A 24,583-nucleotide genomic window follows, 5' to 3' on the forward strand; every position below is an offset into this window, starting at 1 on the left:
TAACCTAACCAATTTTGGCAAGTAAAGTTTTCCGAGTGCCTTAAATTTACAATACTTAAATAATTAATAAACTGGCCCAGTTTCAGTTCACCCATATCTCCAATTTATTTTTTATTTTTAATTATAATTTTAATACTAATTATTATTATTACTAGTATTAGTATTCAGCTTCTTTCGCTACCTTAAATTCAATTTTAACAACTCCTTGTCAGACTCTGCTGTATCTCTAGTTAGACTTGTTGGTGTAAAGTGGATATATTCATTTATTTTCTTAATAAATATTGAATGACTATCCTTTGTGTTGTGGGCAGTATTTTAAAACTCAAATTAGACCGATCAATTGAATCAATTCGATCAGGACTGATTCATCAATCTGGTTTATGTTAATGTTTCTAAATTCGTATCAGTCATTAACTTGCATCAATCGAAGGTTGAATCAAACCATTTAGAATTGTTGGTATAAATTGGACGTATTCACTTATTTTATAACTAATATTTGATAATTATTCTTTTTGTTATACGAAGTGTTTTAACACTCAAAATAAACTGTACAATTGGATCAAATTGACTAGGACTCAATGGTCAATCCAATTTAGATCAATGTTTATGTTCATTTAGTTATTGGATCAAATCAACTTACAGTTGAATTCAACGAATTACATTAGCTCATGGTTTAATTGTCAAGGCAATCTGTCATGCTATTGCTAGGACTCAAATCAAGTCCATTTGGTAAGGACCGCTAAGACAATTTTGTTTAGATAGATATTGTTCAAATGTTTCAAAACTCGAATTAAGCCTACCAATTGAACCGGTTTGATCGAGCTTTAATGGTTAATTTAGTCCGATTGAATATTTAAAATTTATTTTAGCTATTAGATTAGATTGACCTATAGTTGAATTGGATAAATCACATCGGTTATAGTTCAACTATTGGATCAATTTGTTATACTTTTATTGGGACTCAAACTGAGCTTATTTAATAAGAAATATACATCATATTCTATCAAACCACAATTCTAGTTAGTTAAGTAATATTATTTTTTTCATTTAACTTATTGGTGAATTGTCCATAAATCAAGACCCAAACTGGGCATTGCCCCACAACCCTTGATCGAGTCAATATTCAATCCAAATTTAAAAACTATGGTAGTCAAGAATGTGAAAATTCTCGAATGCTCGGACACATAAACCTAGTTTTCTATTGTAAACAACGGTTAAAAAGCAACATTTTAATCAGATTCCACGCTTGAAGGAATAACAAAACTTGGTTAATGTTATAAGAAAATCAAGATGTCCAACTAATATAAGATGAAGGTCAAAATATTTTATTGCAGAAAACTATGAAACTGGATCTGGGTTTTGAAGAAATCTGGATGTTCCTGACCCAATAAACGGGCGAGAGGCAAGAGACAACTATCCCAAACCTGTATGCTGTTTAGACTTGATCCATGAAGAGCCGCTTTAAGATTTCTCTTATGAAAAAAAAAATCATAATAAGATTTTGCTTAAAAATAAGAACTGTAGAAAAGTTGTCCTTCAGGACAAAAATTTTAGTATATAATCACATTTTTCTCTTGAATGAGTGATCTAACAATTAATTAACAAAAACATTCACTGTAATGAGAAAGATGCAACGCAAATAAGAATTCCTTTGTTTGATTATTGGACAGGGATTTTGCCCCTTAGTGAATGGGCAATGGGCAATAGCACCAACCGCATAAGTGACTTCAGGATTTCTCATACAAATTAAAACCCTAATAAAGTTTCACTTAAAAATAAAAATCTAAAAAGAGATTATATTAAGGATAAAAATTATAATTTATAAACATATCATTCTCTTGTAAGAATGATATAACAATTCATTAACAAATATATTTAATATAGCAAGAGTGGTAAAAAAAATATAAAAATAATAATAACTCCACTGAATGTTGTCTTGTATTACGTTAACCAATATAAATTGCACGTTCTTTTTCTTTATTGTTTATATTGATTTAAGTATAATTGTTTGCTTTATTAAATCCACATTATCTAGTTCGCTCGTAGATAAGCATACGTAGATCATAAAAGTATAAATGCTATTAGTCAAGCATACAAATAACGAAAGTACAAATACTATTAGACGACCATAATCTTCAATTATAATGTGAGGCAATGGTGTGGTTATACTGCACAAAATCATCCATCATAAATGTACCTTACATAAAATAGAAAGATTCTCATCTAGAAGAATGACTGGTCACTGGACCGAGAGACCGAGGTATCAGCCCGATTCAAGCGTTTCTTCCAGTATCGCCACGCTACTTGAATACGTGTAGCAGCAAGGCTTCGCCAATACGGTGATTCATACCTGTCATTGTCAAGAGAAAATGATAATATTATACTTGTACGATTGGAACGATACTGCTTTTGCATGCATTACGATACGAACTGGTTTAGAAATTACCTTATGGCTCCTTGAACTCGAGGATTCCGCAAGAATCTTGCGAAAAGACTGGTAACTTCTTCAATGTCTGATGCTCGGAGTGAAAATGCTTCAACATTTGTTAAGCATTCTACTGTCCTGTTGCTGAGCAATCGCTTCCCCGGAATTCTTATTTTATTTACATCTGCAACAGAAACCATATTGATGAAATAGTGTTTGTAGCTTTCATGCAAATTCTAGTCATAATATTACCTCTACTTATAGATGAATGCTCGAGGCACCATGTAAGGAGTTCCTCTCCACAAACATCCCCCTCGCACAAGGGGACTCTTATCCCGTCTTCTCCTGTGCTCTCCATTTTCCCGCGCACAATAAAAACCATCTTGTCTACTATACTGCCTTGATATAAAACTATGCTTTTCTCAATATATGTATTTTGCCTCAATCTCTCACAAATCGCATCTAATATTGGTTCATCCATCAGGGCAAAAATTCGAACCTGCAAAATGACACAGTTCCAAGTTTACTAGGATAAAACATAATTTAACAACATATTATCAATGACAAATATGATAGGAGTAACAATAATATTGACAATGATAAAGACGAAACAATGTTTACATTCTTCACAAATTTGAAGAGATGTCGCCTTATATCTCTCTGTAGGTTTTCGGGCAAATTCTCAAAAAGCATTTCTTCATTCACTCCTCTGGTGGCAGCCCAATTGTATCGTTCAGCTGCTCGTACTTGCCTATTCATTAATGCAATTTTATTCATCATTTTGCAAATCATCTGAAGAAAGAGCTAGACAAAATAGCAGAATAATATTTACCCTAGACTACCTATTCTGTATGTTTGATTGTTCATTCAGGTGTGTCCAATGATTTGCATGGTAGACACTAAGGCTAGATTTGAGCCGAGCTGGCTTGAGCTCAATTGCCAGTTGGACTCAATTGGTAACAGCCTTGATGGAGTGTCAATAAAGATTAAAGTTCAAATGCAAATTCACAAGCCATATCATTAAAATATTTGTGCATATGCAAGGAAGCTAAGAAACAGAGCAGGATCATCCACTCTAATGATCACAAGTATGAGATAGGTTTGAAATCTTAAGCTATAATACCTTCTTAGCTCTTCAGGCAAGCGCCGATGGCTCATCCATAGCTCCACATCTCGTCTTCTTAGCGACATTTCTAGCCTCCTAAAAAAAAAACAAATATCATTTAGCAAAAAATCCCACTACATCTATATTCTTGAAGGAGCCAAATAACCAAATGATGGTAACTGGACCTGATCAAATTTGAGAATAGAAAATGGAAAGTCTACCCTTCAGTGTAACTAAGAACTGAAATGCTTTATAATATCCCAGTAGATCGATCCATTGGAAACATATTGTGAAGACAATAAATTACTACTAACCTAAAAAATCATCAACTCACTCAATTCTATCGATGTAAAGCATTTACAAAAGAGTAAGATTATGTGCTTTAACAATGAGTACTAATTTGCATGTACAAATGACGTGTTATATTATTTTATCTTTAAATCAAAATCACCCAATCATATGATGACACGCTATCATTAATATTCACTATTAGTGCATATAGTTTTTACTATTTGCAAATATTATAACAAACATAGAATCTAGTAGATAGACAACTGCACAATTATGTGAAATGACCAACTATCACATTAATTTTCCTAAGCACTGTACTGAAGCATTAGGCAAATGAGTTGATGTTTAGCGTTCACCAGTCAGTTGATCCCAGTTATTTTAGTATATGGCTTTTAACACCATCTCCATGCACCTAAAACGAGGTGCAAAATATTAAATAACTTCAGAGCACCACCTACAAGAGCTATTCATCAGATGAGAAAAAGCTACGGATTCTTCCAAATCAAAAGAAATTACAGACACCTTATATACTTTTAGAGCCATTTGTGCACTTCTGATTTCGACTCTATATATATAAAGAAAAATACAACTTTATTATCAATCAACTGCAATGAATCAACAGCCATTTGACACACCATTTTCTAAAGTTGCTTTTGAATGACATTTTTTAGGTAGATGAATTAAAAAATGTTGTACCTCCTCACGAGAGCTTGGAGGAAGTTCTGCATATTTCCAATGAGAAAAGCAAAGAGCAAGAGCCCCAGTCCAATAATGCCCATAGTAAAAAGGACTTCCCAAACAAAATAGCTTGGTTGCTGGTTTCCCGCGAGAGTACTTATTTGCTTCAAAAAAAAAAAAACATAATGTCAAAATCAATAACAAGAAATCTTATAGCATTTGCCGTCATATTTATGTCATACTTGAAAATGGCTTTGCTAATAGATAACGAGACAACAATAAAGCTATATAGGCTAGGAAAATTAGTATAAACTAGGGGTGGTTTCGAGTTGAGCTGGCTGAAGCTCAATTGCCAGTTCGGCTTGATTGAGTTCCAGCTCAAATTCAAGCTTAAAGGGGTTTTGTATTGTAAACCTTTAGCTCGAGCTTGAATCGAGCTGCTTGAGGGGACTCGAGCTGGTTTCGGTTCAAATCCCCTCAAGCCAAGGTAAGCTAAAGTTGGTTTGAGGGGAGCTCGTTAAACTCGAGCCTAGACTTGAACTCGACTCTCTCAAGCTGAATCAAACTTGAATTGACCCAAACTTGAACTCAGCTCAGCTCAAATCCACCCTTACCATAAACTAGAAAACGAAGTTCTTGAAGCCAAACCAACTTGGGCCTTCTTGCACTTGCCCAAAAAAAATAAAAAATTGGGCCTTCTTATATGTTAAACATTGTTACCATCAAAGAGCAATGCAGCAATCAAGCCTGAACTTCGATTACTGCATTAATTAGATGTGAAATCTACTGCCTTTCAAATTTATGGAAAAAGAGGAAGGAATAAGGGATTGTCAGTAGTGTAGCTATCATACTACAAAATGTGAGGGAACATAGTTAGGTTTACTAAGGCTTGATTCCAGCTTTGATGCATGGCTGCCAATTTTTATGACAGCGCTGAAGAACTGATGTGTGTTCCCTTATTGCTAAGAAAATTTTCCGTTAATTTAAACATCATCCATAACCCTATTTCTAATTTGCCTGTATCAAGTGACTTCATTCTGGTAAGACAGTGAAAATGAGAAGGACAGAAAAGATTACCTGGAATCCCCAGAACAATGCATATATGTATTTGGTAACAATACTACCTTCTGTAGTAAGGTTGACAGCTAGTTCGTAAATTCCATAAGCAAAACCGTCAGACGTAAAACAAGCAGTAGCATTTGCATTGGATGTCCAATTGGTCCATAATGGAGAAGAATTAAATCTACTAAACCCATCCCCACGGCCACAATCTATGAAATCCTTGCAGTTGGGGTAAAGTGAAGAATCATGGCAGGCATTACGAAGACATTGATTAACCCTCTGGTAAAAGAAATAATAAGGTAAGAAAGAGAAAGTAAAGATTCCACTAAACCAACCATAAGAAACAGCAATAGGTCATGACAGAAAATTTCTATATATGCTCATCATGTTAAAGCACCCAGAATCCATAAAAAGAAAATGAATAATCAGGAACCTAATCCTAAGAATAAAAAATGTTAATAAAACAACATATTACACTGCCAGTGCTATAAATTTCTATGGTCATAATTTATTTGCCCATAACAAGTAATGAGATGTCATCTTAGAATTTGTTAGGTCCCGAGTATACATCAAACGGAAAAAGAAAGCACAAGGAGATGGGACACGTGGCGGAAGTAGGCTTAACAACAAATCAATTCATGTGGAGACAGGTGGCTGTGCAAGAGTGGAGCAGAAGGCATGCATGCAGGCTTCAGGACCACCAGCAGGAAAGGAGAAAAGGAGGGATAACAATAAAAGGGAGGAGGCAGGCAGAGAGGAAGGAGCAGAGAGAAAAGAAGTAAAGCAGGCCAGGAGTGGGAGAGCACTAGGCCTCTAGAATTGCCTAGGGAAAATGGGAACATCTTCTTGGTAGTTCGGAATGTTATTTTCAGTTGAATGTAAAATTTACAATATTGGGATTTGCCTTTTGAATGAATGAATGAATGCCACATTTGAATTATTTCTTTATGAAACAATTACTGTTACATTGATTGAGTGCCAACTTTAGTTTGTCAATTACAATTGTTCCAAAATTACATTGCCTGAAGAGAGCTTGTAAGGGAGGCAGCAGTGCAGGTTCCTAACAGAATTTAAGGGAGTATGAAGTTTTAAAGAATGAAAGAATGATGCAAAATTTTGACTGTGAAACATCATTTAAAGAACTTGGAGCGGGGGATGCATCATACATACATATAGTACATATCACATGCTATAGATGGTTAAAAATGATTTATAAATGAGGCCCCAAAAAGTTAAGCAACTGAAAGGCATGTGACCCCTTTTTACAAAGGGATGGCCTTTCTTTTTTACTATTCTACTGTAAATCATGCTATGAATCTCTATTTTGATTTCATCTCTTAGTACCATCAGATTAGTATTGAGGAGTAGGGCTTACTATGTCTCCCCTAATGGAAGTTCTTTCACCTCATTTTTTTCATTAAATAATATTTTCTCCTACCATTGAGGTTTGCTTAAAGAAAAGATAGATGTGCAAATGTAAGGCATTGCGAGGACTACAGTAACTTCCAAATATACCAAGTGTATGAAAAATATTTAGAAGAGGCAATAAGCAATATGCTATAATGAGATTTGCCTACCTGTAATCCAAAAAGGTACCAGCCTGATCCAACAACATGACCAGCCAATACAAAAGTGAAAAGATTGATGAAAAAATTCGCCCATGCTGACTCAAATATGAAGCCGGTTGGAGACTGACCAGCAAACAAAGGCAGAAATCTATATAATCTGGGAATGTACTGAACAAGAACTGATGTCCGTATAAGGTTTTTAGCATAGTTTGCTCCTGACATTCCCAAGTTTCTAGGTATGACAATCAGTATCATGATCTGCAAACAAAGAAATAATTTATGCCGAGCAAAGACCAGAAGAGATTATAATTATCAAAATTAAGCATGTAAGCAGTGGTGTAAATAGATATATAGACACATGACATATAAAACCATTTTAAAATAGATTAAGAAAACTTGAGAGCATAAATGTCTCACAATGTGTTACTTGTGTTCATAACTTCCTTCCAATCCACCAACTCTCACATACATATGCATACAAATTAATTTACATGTTAAGATTCGGCACACTAGGCATTCATACACATGTTTGGCAATTTCTTCACATGGTCTGGAAGGTTGGCTCTCACAAGTGGCCCAAAAAAGATCTCACAAATCAAACAATCAATAATCATACAAGAGACTGGCAGCACCCATGGCACCTTAGCAAAATCAAAAGGTTTGTACCGCGACATAGCACAATGGACAGTTTCAAAAGAAGTCACATATACCAATCTCTCTATGAGTTGGAATGCAAGCAAGAACTAGAAAATTTTATATGGTACCTTTGCCCTCCACTTCATCCATAAAGGTTCAAATATATATATATGGAAGCTTGCCAAATGAGAAAGGCTGCAGAGTGAAAAAAAATAATTTTATGGATATTCTTCATTTAATGTTATTTGTATTTTCACAAAGAAACAAACTTGTGAAAGTTTCTAGTCAAAATCTCATAATGTTTACATTCAAATATACAAACACAAACACATCTATATGGTTGCATAAAAAGTTTATATAATACTTCCTACAACAACTATGTGTTAAAAAGGAATGAGACTTTCTTAAATTCTGAAAATATTGACACCCATATAGAAGCCAAAAATATTCAAGGATGAAATCACTTCTACGAGTGGATTCAAGCCAAACTGGATCAAGGTTGACTATCATCTTAGCTTGATCAAGCTCGAAGTGACCTCGAGCCTAAGGGGTTTGTGCTGTTGAGTTGGAGCTTGCGCTTAGGGGGCACTCACCAAGCTCTTGAGCTTGGAAGAGCTCAATTCGAACCAGCCAAAACGAAATCATGTTGACCAACATGCATCAAAATGACGTCAGTTTGGCCGATTCACTTCTCCACAAATATCTATAAAAGTTATATTGTATATCCAGCCATCAAACCCAAAAAATACCCTTAACATCACAATCGGACCAATACAAAAGCTTTCTTATTATCCCTCAATCTTGAATACAAATTTGTATATGGATCTAACATCTTAAATCGTACGAAGAAAGCAATAAAATAAACAAAAAATTAAAAAAAAAACATAAATAAGTTACCATAGACAAGCAGAGCAGGGTGGAAAACTCACTTGAGGAAGAGGCAATACTATGAATAAGTCAAGAAAAAAGAATCCAGAAAGGTAATTGAGAGCAATTTTCTTTGGATGATCAACTAACTCCCCAGCTCCAACCACTCTAGACTCAGGAGCAACGTATGCTAGCTTAAACTGCATAAAAACAAATAAATTAGTAATATAATCAGAAAGATAACAAATGAGATATTGGACACATAAAATGTAAAGCATTACAAAAGAAAATACAAATTATTTTAATTTGAGTAAATGCTAAAACTAGTTAAGTTACCAAATCACAAGAAAAAAATTCTCACTGCTTACTGTGAACACATGATAATAGAAAAACTACAAAGAAAAAATGATGAAAATTATGTTGTACTTTTGAACGGATTTCTTATAATGTAGAACAGTAGTAAACTCAGCAAACTTTACTTCCAAGGAAACATAGGCAAAAAATAAGAAATGTGCTTTCTATTAAAATTTTTTCCGATCAAATTATAACTGATGAGATCAGTACATTGGTCATTTTTCTGAACACAGAAGATCTTTTTTTCTTAGCATTTGCAAATAAAACATCATAATTTAAATTGTAACCATAATGTTAGTTGGACTAGAAGATCTCCGGGAGATTAACATTTTCTAAAAATTCCTTAATCCCTCTTTCTCTCTTCAAATAATAAACTCAAAAAAACTTATATTTGATTGAATTTATAAAAAAGGAAAATCTCAAGATTCAAGTGACGCAGAAGCCTAAAATTTTCTTGATCTAATCCAAGCAAAATTGAGCTCAATCCACTCTCCATGCTAAAGAGTTTTAGGTCATGTAGTTACTGAACAATGCAAACCAGAAGCTGAGTTTAAGAAAAAAATTATGCAGTTTAAGTCACTATGTTTCATATTTTTCTATTTCATATCTTGAGTGGAAGTCTGCTACTGGGCATATAATACAAAACAATCTAGGCCCTATAATTTTTACACAAGTGGTCCAACATATGAGACTTATAGTAAAGGAGTTCCATTTAAATTCCAATAACAAGAAATTAATAAGTAAAGAAAGTTTACAATGGTATATAACAAGAGAACACCGAACAAAGAGCTTCCCTAGATGGAGATAAGGATAAATTTACCTGAAGAAGCATGTTCAATAAGAATATCAAATCAGTAATAGATCTGAAAACCACAATAGCTGTAGCCCAGGGCCAGTTAATAAATATGCACATATTGTTCTGCATTCAAAAGAAGAAATATATGGGTAAACTGAAAGGTACAATAAGGAACTAATTAAGTAAGAAGAATATCACATACTAATTAAGAAGAAGAGCACTGCCCTAGTAATAAAATAATCTTAAAAACGTATATGAAGCAATGTTGACCAAAGGAGTTAGAATAAATAAAGACATTTCATGAAATTTGATCTCCTAAGGAGACACTTATTTGGCCGGTGCCATTAATTCCAATTGATTTCTCAAAGACAAATAAAATGATCTAGATATCTAAGAACGAATGCTTAGAGAATTCCGACTTTCATGTCCAAGTGTCTTCTTAGTTCTTCCTGATGCTGGACATAGAATAAGCTTAATCAAAATTAAAAATCAAGTCGTAAAAGTTATAGCCGGTATACTATTAACTTTTCTGAGAACCATATTCAAGTACACATTAGGACCAATTAAATTTGATATTCTCTCAAAGAAAAATCAATAGAAAAATACCTTGTCCACGGACAGCAGGAAGAAAAACAAAGGGTCTACAAAAATCGCCAGCAGGCAAGAAATAACAAGAAATTGGTTCCACTGTTGAACAACTTTAGTATGAGGGTTCATGATCCCAGGGATATTTGCACTCAAGAAAGAGAAAATTCTTCTAGCCCAACCTTTGGCATCACCGTAGAGGGCGTTATGGAACTGAAAACAAACAAGAGTAAGAAGACTGCATAAAAAAGTGGAAGCCGTGGCATAAAAAATGCATTATGACATCAAATAACTAGAGAAGTGTGCCTATAGATGTTTGAAACTATATAATAAACTTTCCAGGAAACTACGTAAGCATAAAATGATTAGAGCTGCATCTGTGTTTTGTATGAGTAACAGGTGTATATCATTAGTTCCAGCAAATATCCTCAGAATTAAAAGCAAGCTCATGACACGCAGCATCATAATCATTACTGAAACCCCTAAAACTTGAAAGCTCTACAAAAAGTAACAAGCTAGAGTTGTATTATCGTTCCATGAAGCCTCTGAGGAGTTGCAAAATAAGTACATAGTAAAAGGTAAACGATGTCATCAGAAAGGAAAATTCACTAGTTGGAGTAAGCAAAACACCTGCGAATCAAATATACCAGAAGATTTTGAATATTTTGGTTGTGCAGCTTGGTACTTGTAAAATGTTGGACATGTGGTGCAGTAAGGATCATTACACATTCCCAATTGCCCAGACCTCAGTAAATGCTCATTTTTTCTAGCATAGTTATCCTCAGACCAATCATTCTGTTCCATTACACGGAAAGACGGAAATGTTTCTATCCTACGTTCTGGCATTTGAACAACAGTAACACCTTGATTTTGACGGAAATTGTTTTCTTGATTACGGCTAATATATAAAGGGCCACTCATTTGGATAAATGGTGTCCTCCTTTCATTCCGTAAAGGACCAGTATGGCCTACAAGAAAAGATTGAGGTTCAGAGGACTCGGAGTAGTTTGTGGGAATAGAAAGTGATGCGCTCCTGGTCCTGGAAGCAAAATCATGAAGCCGAGAATTCACATTTTCATCTGATAATTGATGACGGGAATCTGACAACATTGGTAAATCATCTTTCTCATAACCAGCCATTACTAGTAAATGTGACCTGCAAAAGAATATCAAATAGATTAAAGTCCAACCCACTAAAAAGAAAAGAGAAAAATAAAAACCAAAAACTCCAGTGCCAGTAAACAATAAAGAAAATCTCAACTTCTATGCACTATAATGGAAAGAACAAGAAGAGCATGCTCAAAGTGTAAAGCATTCCATTTAATTAAACTTAAAATTTAAGTCATAATTTTAGTTTATACTTTATACTACAAGTTGAAGAGGCACCTTTCTGAAGTTCAATGGTGGTACTTAGATTATATATTTTGAGTCAGCACAATTTTTTCAGAATTTTACGACTTAATTCAGCACTTCTTCATTCACTAAATTATTATCTTTTTATGAGGCCACCTCAGCTCACATCATCAAATTGCATTACACATTCCTAAATTTATACTTTTATTTCAATAGTAATAATAAATAATACAATTAAGTTCCAAAGCTTTGTGCTAGAGCCGTTTAAACAAACTCCATCATTCATATACTATTGAAATTTATACTTTTATTTCAGTAGTAATAATAAATAATACAATTAAGTTCCAAAGCTTTGTGCTAGAGCCGTTTAAACGAACTCCATCATTCATATCTAAAAGACAAGTGACAATCTTGCAAATTTACTCTCTATATGAACTCTGTTAAGCATAAAAGATAGAGCACTTTTAACAAGAGCATTCAAGTAACCAAAAGTACTTCTGAAACAAACAAAAGTTTTGAGCTCTTTAATAACTCTGATTCAAGGCACCAACCACATTCTCATATGCCCAGTTAAAAGTTAACCCATAAACGCAACTACAAGACACAGGAAGGAAAACTAACCTTCTTGAAGCTGAGTTATCAGCAAGTCATTTTCAGGAAAAAGAACCCTCTGTTTCTCTATAACTGCCCGCAAGTAAAGAGCTTTTAACTCATTTAACTAAAAAACAAAGTACTTCCGCAACAAACAACAGTTTTGAGCTCTTTAAAAGCTCGTATTCATGACGCCACCCACATTCTCATAAAGCCAGGTAAATTTAAACCTATATACTCGACTAGATGACACAAAGCTTGAAGCTGAGTTCTCAGCAAGTGGCAATGGAAAAAAGAACCGTATTTTTATATATAACTGGTAGCAAGTAAAGAGCTATAAATTGATTATTTAATGAAAAAACACGAAGTACTAAACAGCAATTTTTAGCTCAAGCACATTCTCATGAACCCAATATAATGTTACCTTTATAATACAATCCCACAAGACAAAGACAAGAAAATTAACTTCCTTGAAGCTTAATTCTCAGCAAGAGGCAATAAAACAAAGACCCCCTTACTCTCTATCATTGGCTGCAAGTAAAGAGCTTTGAACTCATTCAATTCAGATCATAAAATACTGACACAACAAACGGCAGATTTGAGCTCTTAAAAAGCTCTAATTCATGAAACCAATCACATTCTCAGGAACCCAGTTATAGTTTTACCTTTATAATGCAAAACCACAAGACAGACAGGAAAACAAACAGACAGAAGATGAATTCTCAGCAAGTGACAATGGTGAAAAGAATCCTTTTTTCTCTATAATTGGCTGCAAGGAAGGATCTTTGCACTGATTATTTAATGAAAAACAAAATGTAATACCACAACAAACAGCAGTTTTGAGTTCTTCAAAAGCTCTAATTCATGGACCCACCCACATTCTCACGAACCCAATTACAGTTTACCTTTATAATACAAAACCACGAGACACAGAAAAGAATATTAACCTGCTTGAAGCTGAATTCTCAGCGAGTGACAATGGAAAAAGAACCCTCCTTTATCTAGAATTGGATGAAAGAAAATAGCTTTGACCTCGTTGACGATGAAGTGAAAAGGAAACTTTGTGAACAAAGAGAGGACCGACCAGACTTAAAAATGCCAGAAAGACTTTGAAAAGTCAGTTGGTTTGTTGTAGGAAACGGTCTTTGGCTACATGTTTTTGACCACTTGCTGGTTTATGTTTTTTTAATGCTTCTACGTCTGTCTCTGTGGTGTGGAAATTCTTCTCTGTCAAAGGCATACTCTTCTGATCCTATTAGTTTCAAAACTAACTATAAAACCCCTATAAGGGTTTAATCAAGGTTGGATTCAAACCAAGTCTGAACATAGGTTTTCTCAAACTTGACTCTAATTCATAATGACCAGATTGATTTCAAAATCATTCAAACTAGTTGGAGAACGAATTTTATCTACATTTCAGGAACTAAAACTTTAAATATATTAATAAACGCTATTTTTGTGTTCGATTTTGAAAAATAAAAAGGAAAAATTATTAGTTCAAAAGTAAAAAATGATGAGATTATCCTCAATTTGAGAGAAAAAAAACATGTGCATTGTATTAATTTTGTGTACTAAATATAATATATCATTATACGATTGAATATTACTTTATTTATAATTCAAAATTATCAGTTATACTTATTGTTTGTCACATATTTTTATTACCTCTATTTTATGTTTAGAGCTCAATAAGAACAACATCTTTTAGTTTCTTACATTAAGCAAACATTTAATATGAATAATATATATTTTATTATTAATATTATTTTGTTTGATTTATCAAGTAAAAACCATTTAATAAATCTTCTATTATCAATAATGACATGATAAATAATTATATAATAATATGGTTAGTTCAAACTCAAATTATAGTTTACTTAAATTGATAAACAGTAATATTCGAGAGAGAAAAATTATCTATCAAACAAACTCCAACATTGATATCGATGGTAAGTCAAGCTCAAATTTGACAAGTTGAAGTTGATTCAAGCCAAAAAACGAGTCAAGCCTCGAATCCACCACTAGGAATTAGGGGAAATATTGTTAGTTTATAAAGTCAAGATATAAAATTGAACAAATGCTTGGGAATAGGGGTGACAATGTGATTTTATTAAGATGACAATAATAAATGATGGCTACGGAGTTTACATGTGCGGCCATCGGCCCAACCCGCGGAAGTTGGGTTGGGCCATTTGACATCTTTTCTATTTTGCATAGTAATAATAATAAAAAATTGCTATAATTATTTTATGTATAAATTGATACAAATAAATTTACGTATTATTATGTATTAGAGAATTTTAAATAAATGATAAAATAAAAAATTATATAATTTAATTATATAATAACATATTAATTTATATCTATTAGTATGTATCGTGTATATGTATAGTATAACTTTTTTGCTTGTATAATCTTATTTATACTAATTTTAGTATTGTAATTTTATTTTAAATTTAATTAACATATGATATAATTTTGTTATGAAAGTTACATAAGATACGTACATATTGAATTTTGTCTAATCTTGTTTATTTGATATACATTTATCATATATAATATACAATTAGACATGTAATAATAAATATAAATTTGTATTTAAGAGATCATCATAAATTTATAAATCTTCATCGTTCGACGTTTAATTTGAGCCTAAGGCTACGATTTGGGGAGCTTGGTCCTTTGACCTAGGCCTCAAGCAATGCGTACCTTGAGGGTTGCTTTGGTGGAGAGAAAATTGTGAGAAAATGTTAAGGGAGTTGAGAGGAAATTAGTATTGCTTGTGTTTATGAAAATGAGTGGAAACATCATGAGGGGAAATGGTGCATTGCAATTGAAAGCAATTAGTGGGGATTCTTTAGCGTTTTCACACTTTCAACAGGTTTTATTTGTTTATTTAAAGGCCAAAGGACTATTTCCCACCCAAAGTATTTTTTTCTCATATTTTCGCTTATTAATTTTGAAAATCTCATTTACCTATCTATGGATAGTTAAAATTAACAAAATTCTAACATTTTAAAATTATATTTTTTTCCTTTATAAACCCTAAAAACTAATAATTTTTCCTATAAGTCAAGTTATAAAAAATGACATTTCTCTTCATAAGGTTTAGTTTTCAAACTCCAGCGCTATTTCTTTTCTCTTCCTCCAGCAGTCACTTTTTCACCATCTCTCCCTCCAATCGGCATTCTTAAACCTAGTAGGAGATAATATTATTTCGAGAAAGACAAAACATCATCTCCTTTTAAAAGACAAGAGATCTCATATTCTTCAAGGAAGACAAATAGTTTTATTTTTCCAATGAAGTTGGGAGTTCTTTTCAAAATCAATTGATGTCGTCCAAACTTCGAAATAAGAGAAGCTTAGCCCTTAGAGGGAGAGGAGGCATTGGGAGATATTTGTCGCTAGCGAGAATATTGGATTTGACATCGAAGATCTGTAAACTAAACCCTAAGAGAAAATATTATTTTTTAAAACTTTAGTTAGAAGAAAATTTATAATTTTTAAGGTTTAAAAATAAAAAAGAAGATTAAATTTTAGTTTATTTTTAATATTGCAGATGAAATAATGATTTTGTCCATAAAACCGTTAATTTTAACTACCAATTGATGAGTATTTAAGATTTTCAAAGATAAAAGGTGGAAATTTGGAAAAACAAGATACTTTGGGTGGAAATAAGTCCTTTGGCCTTATTTAAATAATAAAAACATTATTTGTTTTAAAATAATATTTTATGCATGGAGAGTATGTATAAATACAAATGCAAATATTAATATGTAAAGTAATTTTAAATTAGAGATAAAGTAATTAAAAGTAGATTCGAATCGAATTAACTTGAATTTAATTGTTAGCTTGACTTGAATGAGATTGAAATGAACTCATGTTTGAGAATTTTATATTTTTGAGCTTGAGAAGTGTTTGAATTGCCAAACTCATTAGCTTGAAAAAGTTCAATTTAATATATTAAGATGATATTATTTTGATCAATACGTATTAGAAAAATATTATTTTGATTGATACTAACTCAATTACATTACCAAACTGATTTTAACTTGAACTAAACTCAATGTTTTAGTTAAGTTGTATCGAATTTGAATTATACTCCTCTCAAATCAAACTAAATTTGAGTTCAATTTTTTCAAAGCTCGAACTCTTTTAAAAAATTCTTGCCTCTCTGTCTATAGCATCATGTGACAATGTCTAATGTGATAAAATTATAGAGAAGGGAAAATCGCACAAATAGTGATATTTTGAGGCACTACTCATTAGTTTAATATTTAACAAAGGTTACCTCTGTATAACCTATTTTAACCAATCGTCCTATAAAATGACAAAATTGCCTTTGTTGCACGTCCTAGTAAAACTCTTAATATAGCTAACACGTGTTGAGTTTGTTTATTGTGACTTTAACAATGATTTTAGGTACTGAAGGAGTTACACGTTGAACACACATTAATATGGATGCTAATTATACATTGTCGACAGTTATTTATCAAAGTAAAATAATAAATTAGGGGTGAATTCGTCCATCTAGAGTTAAATGACCAAATAGAAAATAATTTTGGTTAAATTTAAATGATCCTTCAAGTAAGGTTAATTAATTTCTGAGTCCAAATTATGGCATTTTTGTAATAACCGAGTCCAAAAGGACTATTTTGAAAAAAAGCTAAAACTAGGTTACTTTCAAAATAACGAAGCCTTGACGGCGTATTTAAAAACAAATTCCCCGCCGCTCTCTTGAAGCTCTTCAGTTCCGTCGCCGCTCGCCACAAAGCCTTCATACGAAAGTACCGACGCACGCGATGCCGGAAGCATCCGCCACGCGTGCTCCGTCGAGCTAGACAGCATTCTTCGTCGCCGAGTTGTTTTTGTTATTGTGTTGTCAGTATTTACTTGCTAAACCCTAAACCCGCGCTTTGTTTTTGCGTTTTTGGTTCGTTGTTGAAGCCTTTGTAGTTGAAGGTTTCTGAAGGATGGGGATATTTGAGCCGTATAGAGCTATTGGATACATAACGAGCAGCGTTCCTTTCTCGGTTCAGAGGCTTGGCACCGAAACGTTCGTGACTGTTGGCGTTGGAAAGGCTTTTCAAATTTACAATGTATGAACAAATATTTCTCTTCTTTGTATACTATTTCTGGCTTTTTTTTTTTTTCAGTTTGTTAATTATGTGTTTGGATTCTTCTTGCAGTGCGCCAAGCTCACGTTGGTGTTTGTTGGTAAGTTGTTAAATTAAGGGAAATTTTGAGTTGCGCAATTAATAAGCTTTCAAATGCTTCCTTTGAATTTGCTTTTAGTGGTAGAAAAGAATACTGTCATAGCATGGTTACTAATGTTAAATGTTGTTATTTAAGGTCCTCAATTGCCAAAGAAGATTAGGGCACTTGCTTCCTATCGAGATTACACATTTGCTGCATATGGTAATGAAATTGCTGTTGTGAAGCGTGCTCATCAGGTACCTAGAAACACTGAAACCGGTTTGTTTTTGTTTTATTTTTCATTGTTATGGCTGAATATCATCTCTAGCACTAAAGGGATAAAATATTGATGGTTTGCTAGGTAGCCACTTGGAGTAGGCATAATGCGAAGGTTAACATGTTGCTGTTGTTTGGAGAACATATTCTAAGTGTGGATGTAGATGGTAATATGTTCGTGTGGCGATTTAAAGGAATTGAGGAGAATCTTACTCCACTTGGGCACATTAAGCTAGATGACAAGTTTACTCCAACATGTGTAATGCATCCAGATACTTACCTGAACAAGGTAATTTTTTATAGCATTCTTGTCATAAAATATCTGGCTGTAGACTATTCAGTTTTACCATATGGAAGTGTGTGACAGGTATTACTAGGTAGTCAGGAAGGTACATTGCAGCTCTGGAACATTAGCACAAAGAAAAGAATTTATGAGTTCAAGGGATGGGGATCATCTATCTCTAGTTGTGTATCATCACCAGCTCTTGACGTTGTTGCGATTGGTTGTACTGATGGGAAAATTCATGTTCACAACATTCGTGTTGATGAAAAATTGGTTACATTTACACATTCTACAAGAGGCGCTGTAACTGCCTTGTCATTCAGCACAGGTAAGAGTCCAGGCTTGTGGTTTATACTGTTAAGCAAGTACCACTATTGTTGTTATTATGATGCTGTGGAAGGTACTGTAGTGCACCATGGAGCTGAATTTTCTGGTTGACTGTTCACAAGAATTATTCACCTTTATTTTTTTTCAAAACTTGTTGAGAGTTCATGGCTTATCAAGCCAGCTCTTCCAAACTGTTAAATTTCATTTTAGGATGATTAGCAGATGGTAGTGTGAAAATTATAGTTCAGTTGCTTTTTTCATTGTGTTTCTTGTTCAGTTGCCAGGAAGCTATAGTAAGCTGCAACTCTTGTTTCTCATGTAATGCACATGATCAAGTTCTACTTCATTGGTTATAGGAATGCATATACATCTGAACTTTGAGTTGTAGTTGTGAAATATATATTTGTGGTTGTAGTTATAGGTTCTAGATTAACCTGCATTCTTTCATTATTCATTAGTTGTGAGCTTTGTTTCTAGAATTAATGCTCATATTTTTCTAGTGTGTAAGTCTGAATGATTTTAAATGATGAAGTAATTAAGCATTGTGCTAATGATTATCTTCTGTCTTCTCAGATGGACAACCTCTTCTGGCATCAGGTGGTTCATCTGGTGTCATAAGCATATGGAATCTTGAGAAAAGAAAGCTCCAATCAGTTGTAAGAGATGCTCATGATAGTTCAATTGTTTCACTGCACTTTTTTGCTAATGAGCCTGTGCTGATGAGCTCATCAGCAGACAATTCAATCAAAGTAAGATGAACATTTTCTTTTATTTTTTCAAAATTTTTTTGTGAATTTCATGAATTATAGTATATAATTTAGTGATAATCTGATTCAGTTGACATATTATAGATTATTTGTTTGATGTTCATTGAATTAGAGAATTTGACATACCGATTTTTGTAGATGTGGATTTTTGACACAACTGATGGAGATCCTCGTCTATTACGCTTCCGAAGTGGGCATAGTGCTCCTCCACGTTGTATCAGGTACTCCCTGTTGATTTTAGGTGACTATAATATCAACATATAACATGATTGAAAATTTATTCTTATATCATTGTATATAACCCTGTGGGTCTCTATTATTTTTATGATTTTGTCTTGTAAGATTTCAGTTTCGCCACATTTTTGCAACTTTGTGCCTTACATTTTCCCCCAATTATAATGTTATTTTCTTCAAAATTTAATAAGTTTTAGGGATTTTTTTATGGCTTAGAAGCAAAGAAAGATTTAATTTTAACTAAATAAGGTACAATAAATTTTTTAAGGAATTGGAGTCTCAGACGGCTTTTGTTTTGGTTCAAAATTCTGCTTATGACAGGTACTATGCCAATGGGAGACATATTTTATCAGCTGGTCTAGATCGTGCTTTTCGCCTATTCTCTGTCATTCAGGTTTCAGTTCACTCATGAATAGAATATAGGATAATTTTAGGAGCTCTATCTCCTGTGCTTGTAATTTTATTTATGAAATTTAGTTATTTTGTTTTCTATTCATTCACTTTGTTATGCTTTTTGATTAGGATCAACAAAGTCGGGAGCTTTCTCAACGACATGTATCCAAACGAGCCAAGAAACTGAGGATGAAGGTATGAATGGGATGGCTAATTACTTTCATGCAGTAATTTGAGGCGACGTTTGTATGTAAAATTAGTGAGCAAAGCCTACCTATAGTAATTTGTGATTGACGTGTTAATAGTTCATTCCAGTTGTATTTTTGGTTTTATGATGACCATGAGCAATGAATAATCTCTTGATACTTGTATGCGAGTCTCTGTGACATGATATTTTGACTAATGATACTGTTGAGGCTTACTGGTTTTGTCCTTATTATCTAAATTGCCAAGTACAGTTAGTTCTCTATGTACTTATTGTTAATCAATTACTTGGTGTCGAATTTTCATAATTTTCAGGAAGAAGAGATAAAACTGAAGCCCGTTATTGCATTTGACTGTGGTAAGATCTTTCTCTTGGGGCTCTTAAAATTTTACTGGTCTATAAATAATTATTGTCCAAAAGTTCTCTCACTCCATTCTTTTCAGTTCATTATATCTCATATTATTTTTATTATTACTATTGTTATTATGAGAATCAAATAGGAAGTTAGAGATTTATTAATAGGAAATAGAGGTGTACAATAAGCGAAGAAGTTCAGCAGAATCCATGTGCTTCCTGGGATATGCAAAGTTTGAACCACTTCGAAATTATACAAATTGAGACAATCCTGTAGAAAAAAATCAGATTAAGATCCCTTCTAAATTTAAGTGAATGCATTATTATGGCCATCCTAATGAAGAATAAAGAGACATAGAGTTGTTATATGTGCAAGCAGTTGCCCAAATAACCATAATGAAAGCAATTTGTGATTAATAATTTGTATTTGTTTTGTATTTAAATTGATCTTATCTTGCTTCTTTGTCTTTGTCCCAAAAAATTCTGCCTCAGCTGAAATTAGGGAGCGAGATTGGTGCAATGTGGTTACATGCCATATGGATACTGCAGAAGCATATGTATGGAGGCTTCAAAACTTTGTTCTTGGTGAGCATATTTTGAGGCCATGCTCGGAAAATCCAGCGCCTGTTAAGGTTGGAGTTACTTTTTTCTTCTCATCTCTATCATTTTCTCATTCTTTGGTTTGTTAAATTTCTTCTAAAGGATTCTTGAAACCTGTTGTTGCTAAGCATGTCTGATGAATTGGGAGTCTGATTTCTTTAAATTTCATATTTTTCTAAATATGCAATAATTGGACCTCAGCATATAATCTACTAGCAAAAGAAGATTATATGAAAATTGTCCCTGAAATCTGAAAATTGTGGGAAATGATTCTGGAATTCACAATATCTAAATCTTTTACAAGGATTGGGGTTGACGACTTTTTTGTTAATCTGGCATTAGGCATGTGCTATTAGTGCATGTGGCAATTTTGCTGTTCTGGGGACAGCAGGTGGTTGGATTGAGCGATTTAACCTTCAATCAGGAATCAGCCGAGGCAGCTACCTGGACACGTCTGAAAGAAAACGCTGTGCCCATCATGGGGAAGTGGTTGGGGTTGCTTGTGATTCAACAAATACTCTATTGATCAGTGCTGGATATCACGGAGATATAAAGGTCTGTATTTTGTTCTCCCAAAATATGCTCTGCTTTCGTTAGCATGTATGATTACCTGTATGAGTATTTAAGGGTGTGCACATATTAACCTTATACTGGTGAAAGATTTATTTTTGAGCATCTTATTGCGGACATTGGCTTACTGATAAATGAGCACTTTGACAGAAATTGATTACATTACTATGCCCAGAAGTTCTGAGGGACAGACACGATTTATGATTGCCTTGATCTTGATACTGTCCCTTTGATGATGTTATATAGTGACAAAAAAAATTTATGAATCTCTGTGTAGCCACCTGTTCCTGATCTACCTTGATTCTGTATATTGTAAAAATAATAATTTCTGCTATTAAGGTCCATATTTCCAGCATGAAGCTCTCTTGTCAAAAGAACTAAGTTTTTGTGGAAAGTTAAATTCTCTAAGGTTTTGCTTGGCAGGTTTGGGACTTCAAAAGATGTGAACTAAAATCCAGATGGGAAATCGGCTGTTCTGTGGTTAAGATTGTTTTCCATCGAATTAATGGTAATATTTCTAAATAGGTATTCAATTTGTTGGTCTCTCGCACACACACATACAAGGTGTAGCATACACCTTTTTTTCTCAACTCATTTTTTATGGTCACTGGATCATGTCATAATCAATCTCATTTTAAAATAATCTCCCAGGTCTTTTGGCTACTGTAGCAGATGATCTAGTTATCCGTTTGTTTGATGTTGTGGCATTAAGAATGGTTCGTAAATTTGAAGGTCATACTGACCGGGTCACAGATTTGTGTTTTAGCGAGGATGGAAAGTGGCTTTTGTCATCTAGTATGGATGGGACTCTTAGAATTTGGGATGTCATCTTAGCAAGACAAATAGATGCAGTACATGTCAATGTGTCTGTCACAGCATTGTCTCTCTCACCTAATATGGATGTTTTAGCAACTGCCCATGTGGATCAGAATGGGGTCTACCTATGGTAAATTTTCAGCTGTATATATGCTTCACCTTTGGTTTTTTATCATTATGAGTCTGAACATTATTTAGAATCTTACATTTTTCATAAAGACTGAATAACTCAAAAGGCACAATGAGAGATATACTTTTTGAAACTGACATTGTAGCAATGCCCATCAGTGTAAAGAACCTGAACCATAGTTTTCCTGTTTGGAAAGGATATCAATTATCAAATAATCTCATTTTGATTTCATAATTTTCTGTGTTTAGGTACAAGTCTAAGGTTTTAAACTTACTTTTAACTAGAATCTGAATAGATGTAAGCTTATCTGAAATTTGATATGCAAATCTAGATTTTTTTTTTTATTGCACTTTATGACGGAGAACTTTATACAGCCTACTTATATCATCATACTAAACTTGCTAGCTGCTAATTTTAACAGGGTAAATCAGTGTATGTTCTCTGGAGTATTAAATATTGATTCTTATGCTAGTGGGAAGGAGATTGTGAGCGTTAAAATGCCGACTGTTTCATCAGTAGAAGGTTCAGAAGACAAGCATCCTACTAACCCTGTTGTGGACCGCACAGAGTCTAAAGAAACTTCTGTTCCTTCAACTTTTGATGGGCAGATCCCAGATTTAGTTACACTGTCATTGTTGCCTAAAAGCCAATGGCAAAGCTTGATCAATTTGGATATTATAAAGGTCACTGTTCACTCTTAATGTATTTTAATTTTAACCAGTTAACCTTGATACTGTTCATTTCCATTCTAAACTTCTCAACCTTCGCAATTTTTTAGTTTTATTATTTTTCTATTTGTTTGGTTTATCACTTTTGTTACTGTCTGCATGATGAATCTGAACAACTTTCAGGCTCGCAATAAACCAATTGAGCCTCCTAAGAAGCCCGAGAAGGCACCATTCTTCTTGCCTTCCATTCCATCTCTTTCTGGCGAAATATCCTTTAAGCCTAGTGAGTCCACAAACGATGAGGATGCAGAAAATGACAGGGAGGAAAACAAGAGGAGATCAGATTTGCCACCATCGCAGTTTCAGCAACTTCTTCAGTCTTCTGCAGAAGTGGGAAATTGTGAGCGTCCTATCTCGTCCCATATAAAATCGATTTTCAATTCATTGTCAAGTATCTCAATGAAATATTCTAGTGTCTTACATTTGTTTTCTTTATGTTGCAGTTTCATTATTTACAGATTATATTAAAGGTTTATCCCCTTCAAACTTGGATATGGAACTCCGAATGCTCCAGATTATAGATGATGATGATGTGGAAGAAGTTGATAAAAGACCCGAGTTTATTCCCATTGAACTGCTTCTGAATTATTTTATTCATGAGATTTCCTGCCGGAACAATTTTGAGTTTATACAAGCTGTTATCAGGCTGTTTCTGAAGGTATCAACTCCTCCCCATTTCCATGTGAACTACCTTTTCTAAAAGCATTTTCTTTGTTGGCATATAAAACCATTTCCATTTATGGGAAAAAAATTATGCACTGCTGATGTTTCATTATATGATTGGTCAGATACACGGTGAGACGATACGGTGCCATGTGAAATTGCAGGATAAAGCAAGAGAGCTTCTCGAAGTTCAATCCACAGTATGGGAAAGAATAGACAAGCTGTTCCAAAGTGCTAGATGCATGGTCAGTTTCCTCAGCAATTCACAATTTTAGGCTTCTTGAGGTATTGGTATTTATTCTGCAATTTCATACTCGGAATCGTGTCATTTGTTATGCATCGAGTTATACCATATTTACAAATTTTGTACGTAAGGCTTTTAGTGTTGGATGAGGCTGTCTTTTGTCATCTCAAGCTCGCATCTTTTCTTCCCATAAAGAAGAAAATTTTGGTCGTGGCAAGAATAGGGATCGGAATTTTGTAAGAGATTTTCTCGTCTGTTTAATCCTGAAGGGAAGAAAAAATATATTTGTTTTCATTTGTAAACGTAGAATTTATAGAAGCCAATTTATTACAATTGCTATTCAAAATGAAGATACAAGTTAAAAAGCTTTGTTGCTAGACTACTTTGCTATTGAAAATGGGTGAATTTGAGTTGAGTCAAATTCGAACAAGGCGCGTCCAAAAAATAGCTGGTTTGAGATTAAGCTTGGTTAGTTTGAATTGGCAA

At 33.6% G+C, this 24,583-nt stretch overlaps 2 protein-coding genes across 5 annotated transcripts; one reads left to right on the forward strand and one right to left on the reverse strand.

Moving 5' to 3' along the window:
- Positions 1–2,098: 2,098 nt before the first annotated feature.
- LOC123196387 (probable cyclic nucleotide-gated ion channel 20, chloroplastic) lies at positions 2,099–13,463 on the reverse strand. Of its 3 annotated transcripts, none has more exons than XM_044610398.1 (14): positions 13,259–13,463; positions 12,342–12,404; positions 10,998–11,523; positions 10,389–10,580; positions 9,807–9,905; positions 8,695–8,832; positions 7,139–7,387; positions 5,577–5,840; positions 4,518–4,663; positions 3,549–3,626; positions 3,047–3,176; positions 2,678–2,924; positions 2,447–2,609; positions 2,099–2,350 (listed from the first exon to the last, which is right to left on the reverse strand). In XM_044610398.1, exons 3-14 carry the CDS (start codon positions 11,505–11,507, stop codon positions 2,224–2,226), a joined length of 2,343 nt encoding a protein of 780 aa, XP_044466333.1. In that variant the 5' UTR covers positions 11,508–11,523; positions 12,342–12,404; positions 13,259–13,463; the 3' UTR covers positions 2,099–2,223. The 3 variants fall into 3 exon arrangements, with proteins under 3 accessions (XP_044466333.1, XP_044466331.1, XP_044466332.1); XM_044610396.1 differs by having other exon boundaries at positions 12,342–12,408; XM_044610397.1 differs by lacking the exon at positions 12,342–12,404.
- A 3,557-nt stretch (positions 13,464–17,020) lies between these two features.
- Positions 17,021–24,474, forward strand: LOC123196113 (U3 small nucleolar RNA-associated protein 21 homolog). 2 transcript variants are annotated; one of them, XM_044609995.1, is made up of 18 exons: positions 17,021–17,410; positions 17,501–17,528; positions 17,664–17,764; positions 17,869–18,072; positions 18,151–18,394; positions 18,967–19,142; positions 19,299–19,381; positions 19,716–19,788; positions 19,917–19,982; positions 20,307–20,349; positions 20,839–20,978; positions 21,289–21,501; positions 21,940–22,024; positions 22,168–22,462; positions 22,884–23,145; positions 23,314–23,530; positions 23,634–23,848; positions 23,979–24,474. In XM_044609995.1, the coding sequence occupies exons 1-18, from the start codon at positions 17,285–17,287 to the stop codon at positions 24,126–24,128; spliced, it is 2,721 nt and encodes a 906-aa protein (XP_044465930.1). In that variant the 5' UTR covers positions 17,021–17,284; the 3' UTR covers positions 24,129–24,474. The 2 variants fall into 2 exon arrangements, with proteins under 2 accessions (XP_044465930.1, XP_044465931.1); XM_044609996.1 differs by lacking the exons at positions 17,021–17,410; positions 17,501–17,528 and having other exon boundaries at positions 17,844–18,072.
- The last annotated feature ends 109 nt before the right edge of the window (positions 24,475–24,583 follow it).

Source organism: Mangifera indica, chromosome 14 (genome assembly GCF_011075055.1).
Source record: "Mangifera indica cultivar Alphonso chromosome 14, CATAS_Mindica_2.1, whole genome shotgun sequence".
Lineage (NCBI taxonomy): Eukaryota > Viridiplantae > Streptophyta > Magnoliopsida > Sapindales > Anacardiaceae > Mangifera > Mangifera indica.

Coding starts and splice junctions, on each gene's coding strand:
- LOC123196387 (XM_044610397.1), bottom strand. CDS start 11,507: ATGGCTGGTTATGAGAAAGATGATTTACCAATGTTGTCAGATTCCCGT. Junction 7,388..8,694: donor TAGTATTGCCTCTTCCTCAA/GTGAGTTTTCCA, acceptor CTTTGTTTGCAG/ATCATGATACTGATTGTCAT. Junction 2,610..2,677: donor GCATTCATCTATAAGTAGAG/GTAATATTATGA, acceptor TTTCTGTTGCAG/ATGTAAATAAAATAAGAATT.
- LOC123196113 (XM_044609995.1), top strand. CDS start 17,285: ATGGGGATATTTGAGCCGTATAGAGCTATTGGATACATAACGAGCAGC. Junction 18,073..18,150: donor CAGATACTTACCTGAACAAG/GTAATTTTTTAT, acceptor AGTGTGTGACAG/GTATTACTAGGTAGTCAGGA. Junction 18,395..18,966: donor TGCCTTGTCATTCAGCACAG/GTAAGAGTCCAG, acceptor CTGTCTTCTCAG/ATGGACAACCTCTTCTGGCA.